This window comes from Lactuca virosa, chromosome 3 (genome assembly GCF_052849685.1).
Source record: "Lactuca virosa cultivar CGN04683 chromosome 3, Lactuca_virosa_CGN04683_v6, whole genome shotgun sequence".
NCBI classification, from domain to species: Eukaryota; Viridiplantae; Streptophyta; class Magnoliopsida; order Asterales; family Asteraceae; genus Lactuca; species Lactuca virosa.
In genome coordinates this window covers 183142329-183155091 of record NC_136428.1, presented here as the reverse complement: position 1 = coordinate 183155091, position 12763 = coordinate 183142329, and the positions used below count along the sequence as shown (strand labels likewise).

At 37.8% G+C, this 12763-nt stretch overlaps 1 protein-coding gene across 1 annotated transcript; it reads left to right on the top strand.

The window, feature by feature from the left end:
• Positions 1 to 863: 863 nt before the first annotated feature.
• LOC145166862 (diaboline synthase-like) lies at positions 864 to 2398 on the top strand. Its single transcript, XM_079085915.1, has one exon. It carries the CDS (start codon positions 873 to 875, stop codon positions 2139 to 2141), a length of 1269 nt encoding a protein of 422 aa, XP_078942041.1. The 5' UTR covers positions 864 to 872; the 3' UTR covers positions 2142 to 2398.
• Positions 2399 to 12763: the final 10365 nt, after the last annotated feature.

Genomic DNA, 12763 nt, shown 5'->3' with positions numbered 1-12763 from the left:
CAACCATGGGAGATATGCAAATAAGTTGCTTTCAAATTCACGACATACACTGAATATGTCATCTTTAATAGAAGATTTGAATTTTTCGGTTTTGAAAAATCTTAAACCAAAACCGATGGTTCGGGTTCGCGTTTGGTTTCGGTTTTATCGGTTTCTCGGATTTCGGTTTCGGTTTTGCATGCTCAACCTTAGATATCACGTTCCAATAGATATGGGTCGGGTTAAATGGATACTGAACTTTTCAATACGAAAAATGAAAGTTTTAAGTTCAAAATAAATTTCTATTGAACTTTTGTAGAGTTGATTAATAAAAAAAATATTACAGTTGTATAAAATCCCAAAGTGAGATTTTCTAATAAGTGACCTAAGTGTATACATAAGAAACATTAATTGAAGTATTAATTATGATGAATATTATCATAATTAAATGTAATAAATATTAATTATAAATAGTATTATTTATAATTAATGTATTTTACATTTAATTATGGTAATATTACACATAATTAATGTTTATTATATTTAAGTATGATAATGTTTTTTATAATTAATATTTTAATTAATGTTTCTTATATATGCCATATAAGAAAATCTCAAAGTAAAATGTTATCATCTAACAATTGATTAAGATCTATAGAGGTAACTGCATCATGAATTAGTTTAAATTAATCATCTTCTACTTTGACATTAATTATCTCTTACAGAATAGATAAATATAACTTGCTAGTTGCCACATAAGAACAAAAAGTTAAATGAATAAGACGAGAGAAAATCGTTTGGTATCACTGGAAACCGTTGACGGAATCTTAATAGTTCAAGTTGATCGATTTTTTTAAGTTTCATATTTATGCATATATACTACTTGTAGATACATGGCTTCTTACATGGCTAAAAGGGCAATGAAAATGGAAATAATCTCCCAAGAAATCATCAAAACTTCATCTCCAACCCCCAATCACCTCAAAACTTTTAAGCTTTCGTTGCTCGATCAACTCACTTTGCATTCCTATACTCCAATCTTGCTTTTATATGAATCTGGAAGCTTAACCAATACTGATGTTCTGAAGGAATCATTATCTGAAACGCTGACAAAGTACTACCCTTTTGCAGGCAGACTTAGAAAAGATGGTATCACTGTTGATTGTGGTGATCAAGGTGTCATTTTTGTGGAAGCAAAATTTTCAGGTTGTGGGGTAGCCGATTTCCTTCAAAACCCCATGTATGAGACCCAAAAGTTATTGTTTCCTGAAGGTTTCTTATGGAAGGGATCATGCATAGATCAGAGTTTTCTTGCGACTCAAATAACATCTTTTGAAGGTGGTGGAACTGCGGTTTCTGTTTCCATATCGCATAAGGTTGCAGACGGAACCACGATTGCTACTTTTCTAAGTGACTGGGCTTCCATGGCACGAGGCGAAGTGAGACCACTGCCGATAATACTTGCTAGATCCATTCCTTCTTCAGATCTTGGATACACAGTGCCTGAAATCGTGTTGGACAAAAGTACATCATGTGTCACAAAAAGATACGTTTTTGATGCCAAAAAGATCGCCGGATTAAAAAACTCTGTGATGGGATTGGTGGAAAACCCTACAAAGGTCCAAGTCGTGACAGCTTATCTCTACAAATGCGCCATTGCTGCTTCACTGGAGAAAACGGGTTGTTTTAGAATATCAACATTGATTCAGCTGGTTAACATGCGACCACGAATGATGCCACAGTTGCCGGAAAATTGTATCGGAAACTTCAGTTGGTACTTCACAATATCGAACAGTAATCAAAGCGAAAGAAGTTTAACCAGTTTGGTGCTTGATTTGAAGGAAGGGATCAAAGAAGTCTGCAATGGTGGAGATCATGTTGATTTGAGTGATTGGTTGATAGATGTTAGCGACTATGCAGGTAGTGTGAAGCAGTTGTTTGATGATCTTGATGTGTACAGGTGTACCAGTTTGTGCAGGAGACCTTTTTACCAGATGGATTTCGGATGGGGATACCCGAAATGGGTGACTATGGCAGATGTGCATGTGAAGAACACATTCGTGTTGTTTGATACACCAGATGGAGATGGAATTGAAGCCATGGTGAGTCTTGAAAATGATGACATGAGATTATTTCAATGCAATCAATATCTCCTACCTTGACTTGCTTCAATTGTTTGAATCAAGATCTCTTATTCTACAAAATAGTTAATGTTGGATTGTATACTGTTGTCGTATTTCTAGTTTTGATCCTGCAGAGTATGATGACTTGTATGTTGGGCCCTTTGAATTAACGACCGGCCTGGGTATGATGACTTGTATGTTGTATGAAGTGTATGTTGTATTGTATCTATTAACTTTTTGTGATGATAGTGGATATATAAGTCTTGTAACGTGGCATGATCACGTGTTATAATTTATTTAAATACATGAACCTTTCAATTATAAGTTTTTGGTTGTAGAGCATTAAATTTATGGTTCATATACGTATAATTACAAAAATACCAAAATTACAGGGGTATATCGAAATATATTATATCTTTATCACAAAATAGTTATTCTTGTAAAAAAATATATAGGAAAACAAAATAGCAAAACGTTTTGCTCAATACATAATTTAGCAAAACATTTTTCTTACAGAAACGAGGAGTATTGAAACTTTATGTTGCCCTCTTTTTTGCGCAATGTTTAGATTTTGTTTATATATTGAGATGAATATTATACATCGACAAATTAAAACAGGAATTCTTCAAAAAAATTGTTCCTTTGGTTTCTAAAAAACTTTAACTTTAATCAACGTTGGTCTTGTGGTTTAATGCATGGTGTTTCCATCGGTTCTTTGCTGTTAAGGGCATGGCAATACAATCAATTATTTGGAGTTCAATGGATAGTCACATCATTTTTCTACATTTAATACAATTTTATTAATTTTTTTTTTCACAATGTATTGAACTTTATACAGTTCAATAGAAAATTACAAAAGCTAATTTAAAGTATATATTTAAGAACTAAAAATTTTCATTTTTCTCATTGAAGAACTCAGTGACCATTGAACTCAAAACCATTAAATGCCAAGGCAGCATCCCATTATAATAGAGTTTAATCTATTGAATGCCAACAAGACTTGACACATCATTTAACTCTCCCATTAAACTCACTACTATGGATGCTCTAAGTGATGTGAGGGCAAAATGGTCTTTTCCATACCTCATGCATGGGCCATCCTTGAAGCTCTATGATTTTAGTAATAAAAAAAAATAGAAAAATAACCCACTACCCCCACTCTCTACCACCACCTCCTCTTCACCTACTTAACAAACAACATCAGACTGACGCTACTCTCCGTCACCCTCTTCACTTTTGGGCCTTTTATTTTTGTCACAACATTAGTATATTTGGCAGGGTACTTTTTTTATACTGGCGGGTGTCGCCTACATGTCACGGCTGTACTAGATCAGGGACTTGGAAACCACAACAAATTGTATCGCATTGTCGTGATTAAGATTTAACATTTGAAATTAGTTTTGATTCTTTTGGGATATGCTATGCATCATTTAGCCATTATATCAAGTTTAAAACTTTCCAACTGGGTTTCAAATATCAAATAGTTTTCGTTTAGTGGGAGATGACAAGTGGTATTGTCGTTATACAATGGACATGAACAAAGCAGGATTGTTCGGCAATATCTTTGGCATATGGGAAGTCCTTTCATTCATATGTAATTAAGCTAGGAATGGAATCAAGCACATCTATTGGAAACTCTATCATGGACTTCTATACAAAAGTTGGGGATATGAGGTCCACAATTAGTGTGTTTGGTTGAATGAAGATCAAGGATTATGTCTCATCAAATATTTTGATTTCTAGGTAGATTGATGATGGTGATTTGGATAAAGGAATACGTTCGTTTATTGAAGTTAGAGCAACAGGATTTGAACCCAGTATCTTCACCTTAGTCCTTGTAACTCAAACAATTCGAACACTTAAAGCTTTACACGAAAGACAAAAAAATACATGGGTGTATGATTAAAATGGAGTTTCTAGCCATCTCTTAATTTCAAAACTCTTTGTTGTCCATGTATGCAGATACGACAAAACAGTATACACAGAAATTGTTCGATGAAATGTCTAACAATGATGTTATCGCTTGGAGTGTCATGATCTTACGCTTTGTTGTAACTAACAAACACCATCATTCTTTAGAGATTTTCAAGAAAATGTTACCAAAATCCAGACCTAAACCAGATGGGGAAAACAATCCTAAGAGCCCTAAAAGCCTGCGACAATTTAAATAGTCTTATTACAGGAAGAACATTACATGGATTTATCTTTCACAAAGGTTTTCATCACAATATATTTTTGAGAAACTCTTTGATCGATATGTATTCCAAATGCAATTATCCAGATTCCGTGGTAAAATCATGGACATAAATCCCTCTTGAAAACATCATTTCATGGAACTCTATCATATCCAGATTAATATACAGAGATAAGCATTATGTAAAGAAAAGAACACCAACGATTCCTAACTTGAACAGTTTATTCACTATAAACCAGTTCGATCATACATCAACTTACAAAGGAAAACCTCTCTACATTCACACTCACACTCAAATGATTACAAGAACCTGAAGATCAATTTCACAGAAGAATAGCCTTCTAATCTATGTAACCCTAAATATGAATAAACCCTAATATGAGAGAGTTTTGTACTGAGATGAAAATGAACGAATGAGCTGAACAATCGTAAACTATACATTATACACAATGGGTAAATAAGTCATTAGCCGCTCCATGGAGCAACCCAAGACTCGCATAGAAACTCGACATCCTGCATACAAGTTACACAAAATACGTAACAACAAGAAGAAATATACAATACTTACCCAAAATAAGAATTAATGTTTAGTTTGATAATATGAGTAATATATTTCAACCCCCCCCCCCCCCACACACACACAAACTGAACATTAATTCAGAAAATTATTTTTAAAAACATCAATAAGACCAAGACGACCAGAAATGTATTCAAGTTGAGCACACCCAAGTGCTTTAGTCAAAATGTCTGCATTTTATTTAAGGAATCAATTTTATTTATTTTTAATACACCATTTTCAATCTTTTTTCTCAAATAAAATGAAGGTCAAATTCAAAATGTTTAGTTTTTTCGTGAAACACATGATTTAATGCCAACTTAATGGCAGATTCATTATCACAAAAAATATTCACAGGAGTTAAACCTTTTATCCCAAAATCAAACAACAATTTCAAAATCCATATTATTTCACAAGCCATATAATCTAAAGCTCTATACTCAGATTCATCGGAATAACGAGAAACAATACTTTGTTTCTTGCTTTTCCAAGATACTAGTGAACCTCCAAAATACAGAAGATAACCAGTAACTGATCTACGACTGAAGGGACATTTAGCCCAATCAGCATCCACAAAACCAATAAGATCTAAAGAACTATGTATTGTTATATGAACACCCTTATCTGGACTATCTTTCAGATATCTCAAGAGTCTGAATGCAATATTCAAATATGACCTCTTAGGTCGGTATCCTGGTATATAGGATGATGCTATGATTAGTGATCTGTTAGATCAGTCTGACTGTTTGTACATGCTAGCTAGCTTACGATATCTATGGGTTGATTGTGTATGTGGGGTTGGGTTGAGGCGGACTTGCTTTGTGATGAAGGCCAACAAACCCAGGGTGGACCGGATAGACTGCAGACCCATTAGGGCATATTAGTTAGGCCGAAGGCCCGGAGAACAGTCCAGACAGGCTGAAGGCTCGGGTGAGCGGACCAGACATGCTAAAGGTTCTGAGAGTAGGCCACATAGACTGTAGGCCCGGTGAGAGCAATCCAGTCATACTGTAGACTCTATATGCATGATGTTTACTTGCTATGATATGGTTATGATTTGTATGGCGTCGGTATTTTGGGGAAACTCACTAAGCTTCGGGCTTACAGTTTTGGATTTTGTTTCAGGTACTTCGGATGATCGCGGGAAGGCGAAGGCGTGATCGTGCACCTCCTCGCATTTTTATGATTTTGATTCTCGAATACTCTGATATGAAACTATTTTGAAAACATTTTGTAATAGATATTGGTTTTTGAATGCTTGAAATTTTTTAAAATTTTCATGAATTTTATGGATGTTACAAATTGGTATCAGAGTCTTGGTTTGAGTGAATTGGAGGAACACTCATGTGAATCTGGTCTCAAACTAAGGAAAAGATTTTTAAAATGATTTTCAAATGGTTTTCAAAATATTAAAGGAGGATGCAGAGTGTACGATCAGCCGGAGCCAGTTATTAGACCCCAAAATACCATACATATATTTGATAATGTGATATGTTAGAATAGCTTGCTAGTGATAGACTAGGGATCTTCAGGAATTGCATGATAGAATTGCCTGATTATATGATGCCTAATATCTTAGGGTTTCCCTTATATGAAATTGACATCATTTTTGTAGTTGCTTAGTATATGCACCATAGTCGTACATAATTAAGATCTTATAGCCTGAGAATGTTGTTTGGACTTATTTCCTGTTCTTGTTTGATGAAGGGCTTAGGGTAGGATCATATATTTGAAAGTCTATAGGGTCTAGCGTTATGTATGACTAACATACACGAGTGTTGCGGGGTTGATGGAAGTTTCATGGATGAGTTGTGCGGGGTCAGTCAGCCAGTTATGAGATATTTAGCGTTCCTCTAGGAGTGAGGATTAAGCGCGCGCCTATGTTTATGTATATTTTTAGGGTGTTGTGATGATACTTGAGACAAATATGGGTAGGTGTGGAAGGTAGTATGGGCTCGTACTACTGAAAGCACAGGACCCATACGCATAGAGATGAAGTCACAACCCCTAGGGCTTTGTTGGGAGTTGGTTCCCCGTTGTTATATGGGATGTCTGATATCTGTCTGGTATATTTTCAGCATGGTGGTTACGAGGAGATTTGTGACCGCATCCGGGTCAGGATCAGGAGCTGATAGTCAGGGTGGACCAGCAGTGCCCGAGACCATTGGCCAGATGAGTTGGACGCCAGGTTTCGGGAGATCCTGCAGGATGAGGTTGCTAAACTGTTCCGGGCACAGTTACCGAAGATGTTTGGGTCTATCACGGCCACCATGGTTGAGTACTTTGATGAGCGTTATGCAGCCATTGCTGAGACGGCTTCCGCTGCAGCCTCTGCCGTTGTAGCAGCCGCTGGTGGTGGGACCAGTCGGGCTTTTTAGTATTGGGACTTCGATAACACGAAGCCCCTGACTTTTGATGGGATTCAGGACCCAATAATATCCATGAGGTGGCTATCTGACGTGGAGGGATGCTTCTTCACATGCTCATGTCCTACTGACCAGAAGGTCAGGTGTGCTCTAAACCTGCTGAGGTCCGGAGCAAAGGACTAGTGAAGGTTGATGACAGGGTCGTATACTGATGATCAGAGAGTTGCGGTTACTTGGGATCAGTTCAGGGAGATGTTAAGCACTCGCTACATTGCGCGGGTTAAGCGCGAGGAGATGGAACATGAGTGCTTGGATTTGAGGCAGGCTACGGAATTGGTGACAGAGATCACCCGCATGTTCACGGAGAGGTTGATGTTTTGCCCAGAGTTTGCTTCCGAGTAGGCTCAGATGACACGTTATCCGAGCATGCTCAAGACCGACATCTGATAGTTTGTTGCAACCCAACGTTGTGATACATTGTTAGAGTTATAGGAGACCGCTAGGCAGCGAGATCTTGAGATTGAGTTGCAGTTACGGGAGCATAGGCAGGCCCCGACGCAGTTGCAGCCGGTGCTGAAGCGGTTTATTATCGCTGATACTAGGTCTGGGGGCCAGTGCGGCCGCACTTGTGGGAAGTGCGTGAAGGGACATTCTGGAGTTTGTAGATTTTGTGTTGCATGTTGCAAATGCGGCAAGGAAGGGCACTTTGCAAGAGATTGCCGCCAGTTAGCCCCGGTCCCGGATATGAGGATATGCTACCATTGCGATCAGGTTGGTCACGTGAAGACCAACTCTCCATTGCTCGCTGCCCGGCCGGCGCAGGCTCCAGTGCCGGCTACACTGAGGATTACCGACGAGGGTCAGGGTAGAGCAGAGCCTCTGAAGGCTCGGGGACGCGCCTTTCAGCTTACAGCAGAGAACGCCAGGAGAACACCGAATGTGGTGGCTGGTATGTTTCCATCATTTTTATCTTATTGATTATATATGTTTTATGATTATGTGTTTGTACCTATATTAGCTACGTTTTTAGTGAACTCCTTACCTTCATTGATATTATTTGACTCCGGGGCGAGTCGGTAATTTGTTTCTTGATAGTTCAGTAGGGAGTTCGGTTTTCCTACGGGAGAGCTTGATGTTCCGTTGCGAGTCTCTATCGCCAACGAACACGGTATTTCTACTTCTTCAATCTATCGGGGTTGTGTTCTGGAGATCTTGGGGGTATCCTTCTCGATAGACTTGATTCTGATCCCTATGGGGGATGTATGTGTGACTGTGGGTAGGGATTGGCTGAGTTGGTTCGGTGCCATGATCGACTGTGAGAGTCAGCGGGTGGTAGTTCGAACCCCAAGTGGGGGAGAATTGGTTATCTATGGCAAGGGCACCATGTTGGGTTCAGGATTTTGGTGATATCGAAGACGACTAGGTTATTAAATATATTACAATTACGATTTAAATTGTTAAATGCTAAGGTGCCTTTCGTTAATAATTATAATGTTTTAATTTTAATGTAGGAGTTGGACGAGAGGATAGACAAAGTGGGGTGTAGTACGAATAAATTCGATGATCATGTGTTCACTTTTGATGATAATGTTGGGTTATGAGCATAGCATCATTCCTATGGTGTACATGCAACCCTAATTGCTTTGATCTAGGTTTTTATAAATTGAACATACAACATTGAATACCAAAGCAATAAACCCTAATTACTAGCATGCAAATCTGAAAAATCACATATGATTAGGGTTAGAAACATTACCTTGATTGTTATGTAGCAATAACAATCACAATCCTTCTTGATCTTGACTTCTGAAAGCCTAGTGCCCCAAGTGTTGCACCTCTAATGGAGTCACAAACACTCAATGCAAGAAGATGACTTGAGAGAGAGGTGAAATCGGCTAGGCCAACTCAAAGAAGACATAGGGGCCGATTTCTACATGTTCAGGGGTCTATTTATAGTTGAGGCTATTAGGGTTTTATGGTGGAAACCCTAACTGCCTTACTTAGGCCTTAAGCAATCCATGAAGCCCTTTCTAGAAGCCCCTTGGACGAAATCTTTATGGGCTTCCATAAGATTTCGTCCAATGCCTTTCTATTAGGAATCCATAGCCCAACTAGTAAATATCAGATAATTACAATATCAGTCCCCTTTATTTAATCAGTCTCTTTTGACCACCAAATTAATTCCAAATTAATTTCCGATCAATACTAATTAAATAATATGATTTCCAAATAATATATTAATCTTGTAATATATTAATAAAACCATTTTCAGTACGAATTTATTATTCATATAATGAATTCTACTCTCTCTCCTCTTGTCATCCTATAAAGTTGCATGAGTGAAGGCAACCTAAAAGGACCATGCGTATAATCGGGTCAAGTACATACCAAAATAGTTATGGGCTTAGATACCTAATCCAACAGTGTCACACCCCCAAACCAGAATGGCGGAAACATTTGGGGGCGGATGACTTCATGTAGTATCATAACAGTTGAATATTTGTAAAGAAAGTAAACACAACCATCATAAATATAATTTAAAAGTTACATTGTTGAATACAATACATGTCTCAAAATAAATTACAATATGATGATTTAATAAGTTTTAAGACTGACGTCTTAGCGTCCCTTTTCCAAAAGCTGAAGATTTACCTGTATTACTGAATCCCTGAGAATCCAAGCAGTTTTGAAAGAGTATCAACATAAATCTGGTGAGTTCATAAGCATTTAGTTTTGGTGGAAAATGTTCTTTGATCCTTTTGAAAAGTGTTCCTCAAGAAAATCCCATATTTTCTTAATAAAAGCATTTTTGAAACCCATTCCTTCCATGACTTCCAGATTCATACAGAAACGCACAATCCAAGGACTCATGGAATGAATATGAATATCCATTAATTCAATGTTAAACCATCCGTTTTATGAAAATACCGTGTTATCCTGGGAAAATCCTTTATTTTCCCTAAAAGTAGGTTGTTGGTTATCCGTTCTAAAATGAAGTATACAAATATTTACCATACTTATATCGTTAAACGTAGTTTTCTTTGAAAAACCCTGGTTACGCCCAGTGAGATATATTAGCCTCATTACACTAATAAAAATATGGTGAACTAAATCCTGAAGGTATTATCAATATTCTTTAGTAATCAATGGGTTATTACTCTGAGGTTAGTTTACTCGATCCATTATTACATAAGTAAATAGCTGTTATCTACGTTGTGAGTTTTATAACCATACATTAACTTGATATGGCACGTATCGGGGCCAGTATCCTTTATGACTTTGTCACCCGTAGACCCGTCGGTCCCACTGTAGCTAGCAGCCAGGTGCGGGATAGTCAGTCCCGTATAGATCTATACACAACAGTCACGCTCTCCCTACAAGAGATTATGGTCATATGTGTTAGTCCTACACTCTGTTTCGGTGGTGAGTGTTACCAAGGAGGTGTCTCCAACTTAGACTAACAAATTTACAAGTAATAATGCTGAAAACCGTTTTTGTAATTAACATGAATCCTTTTATAAAATGATATATTTTACTTCATGATTCATAAGTTCATTGTCTTAGTTTTGAAAACCGTTTCTGCGAGTTGATTTCTTAACCCATTTGGTAAAAACTATTTTCCATGTTCAAAGTATATTGAAAATATAATTATCTTAAACAAAATAATATACTTTAAGCCCAAGATTACTTGTGCTTTTGCTTGTATTCCCCCCCTGTAAACATGAAAAACTCGGAAAAACATAGGGGTATGAACTCACTTGATAAGTGGTGGATCGGGCAGCGTGTAGTTTCTAGGAATGATCTTTCTTGACGTAACCGCGGGTTTCTGGTGAAGAAACGAGCCTCACGCGGGCAGCACTTCGACTGGAAAGAATGTTTTTCTCGGGAACTTCGGGACTTCGAGCCTTCGTCGGGATCTGGACGCATAACTGGGGCGTCGGGGTAGTCTCGGGATGCTAAACGCAGAGTAAAAGTGGCCAGAAGAAGAGAAATGAGCAGCTTAAACCCGAGACCTTCGTTTTCTATTTATAGGGTCATTTTCAGGACTCACTTCGTGAATTTCACATATTCACGTCGTGAGTTCAGTAGTCATCAGGTGCGTCATCGCAACTTGCGTCTGTCAGGCTTCAGAAAGCGTCAGCACTGAGTTCACGTTGTGAACCTTTTTTTTTCACGTCGTGAACTCTGACACAGTGTTGGGGTTCGCGCCCCGAACTTCAGAAATTCTTAACTTTCGCATACGAACTCCGTTTTTGACGTTCTTTATATCGACACGAAGGTGAGATTATGCTCTACAACTCTCGTTTAGACTTCGTCGGCTAATTTTGAATTTAAATTTTATTATATTTATTTTTAGTAGGCCGGGACAGGAAAACTCCGTCAAAAATTCATAACTTCTTCATCCGATGTCCGTTTTCTTTTGTCTTTTTACCGTTGTACTACTATTGTCGAGATCTTCGATTCTCGTTTAGATTGTTTCGGCCAAAAGTCGCTCGTTCTCTATTTCGAGTTTTTCGCTGTCTACTGCTATATCCGAAACTTAGAAAAATCTTAACTTCCTCATACGAAATCAGATTTTGACGTTCTTTTTATGTACGCTTATGTTTTAGTGATATCTACTACTTTCATTTAGGTACCTAAGGCTAAAAGGTATTTTATTGAAATTTCGTGTTTTACGCTTAACAGTGTTTTACCGGTTTTGACGCGGATCTTTGATTGGTCATAACTTCTTCGTTATAACTCGGATTTGAGTGTTCTTTATATTTCTGAAAACCCTGACACGATATCTATCATTTTATACAGCCCAATTGAGACTTTTGAACATTTCATTTTTGACGCTATATTTATTATATCAAAATAGATTACCATACTTGACTTTAGGTCATTATATCGACTTGAAATATCGGGTTGTCACATCATCCCCCCGTTAGAGGGAATTTCGTCCCGAAATTAATTCTAAGATAGGCATTTATGGACTAGGGAAGAGATGCGGGTATTTTTTTTCATATGATCTTTGCGCTTCCAAGTTTATTCAGGTCCTCGCTTGGCATTCCTGCGGACCTTCACAATGGGTATGCGACTTTGTTTTGTTCTGTTAATTTCCCTATCCATGATTTCTACTGGCTCTTTTACGAAGTGGAGACTCTCTTTGATTTCAATTTCATCCAGAGGGATGACGAGGGTCTCATCGGACAAGCACTTCTTTAAGTTTGACACATGAAAGGTAGGGTGTACGTTATTGAGCTCCTGTGGTAATTGAAGTTTGTATACTACCAGGCCAATCCTGGAAAGGATCTCGAATGGTCCGATATACCTTGGATTTAGTTTCCCACGTTTTCCAAAACGTATTAATCCCTTCCAGGGTGAGACTTTGAATAGTACTCGATCCCCAACCTTAAATTCCAAGGGTTGTCGTCTTTTTGTCCGCATAACTCTTTTGTCTGTCTCTTGAAGCCTTTAATCATTCTCGGATGTGGACAACCTTCTCGGTAGTTTCCTTTATGATTTCCAGGCCAGCGAGAGTGCTGTTAGGTACTTGTCCTAT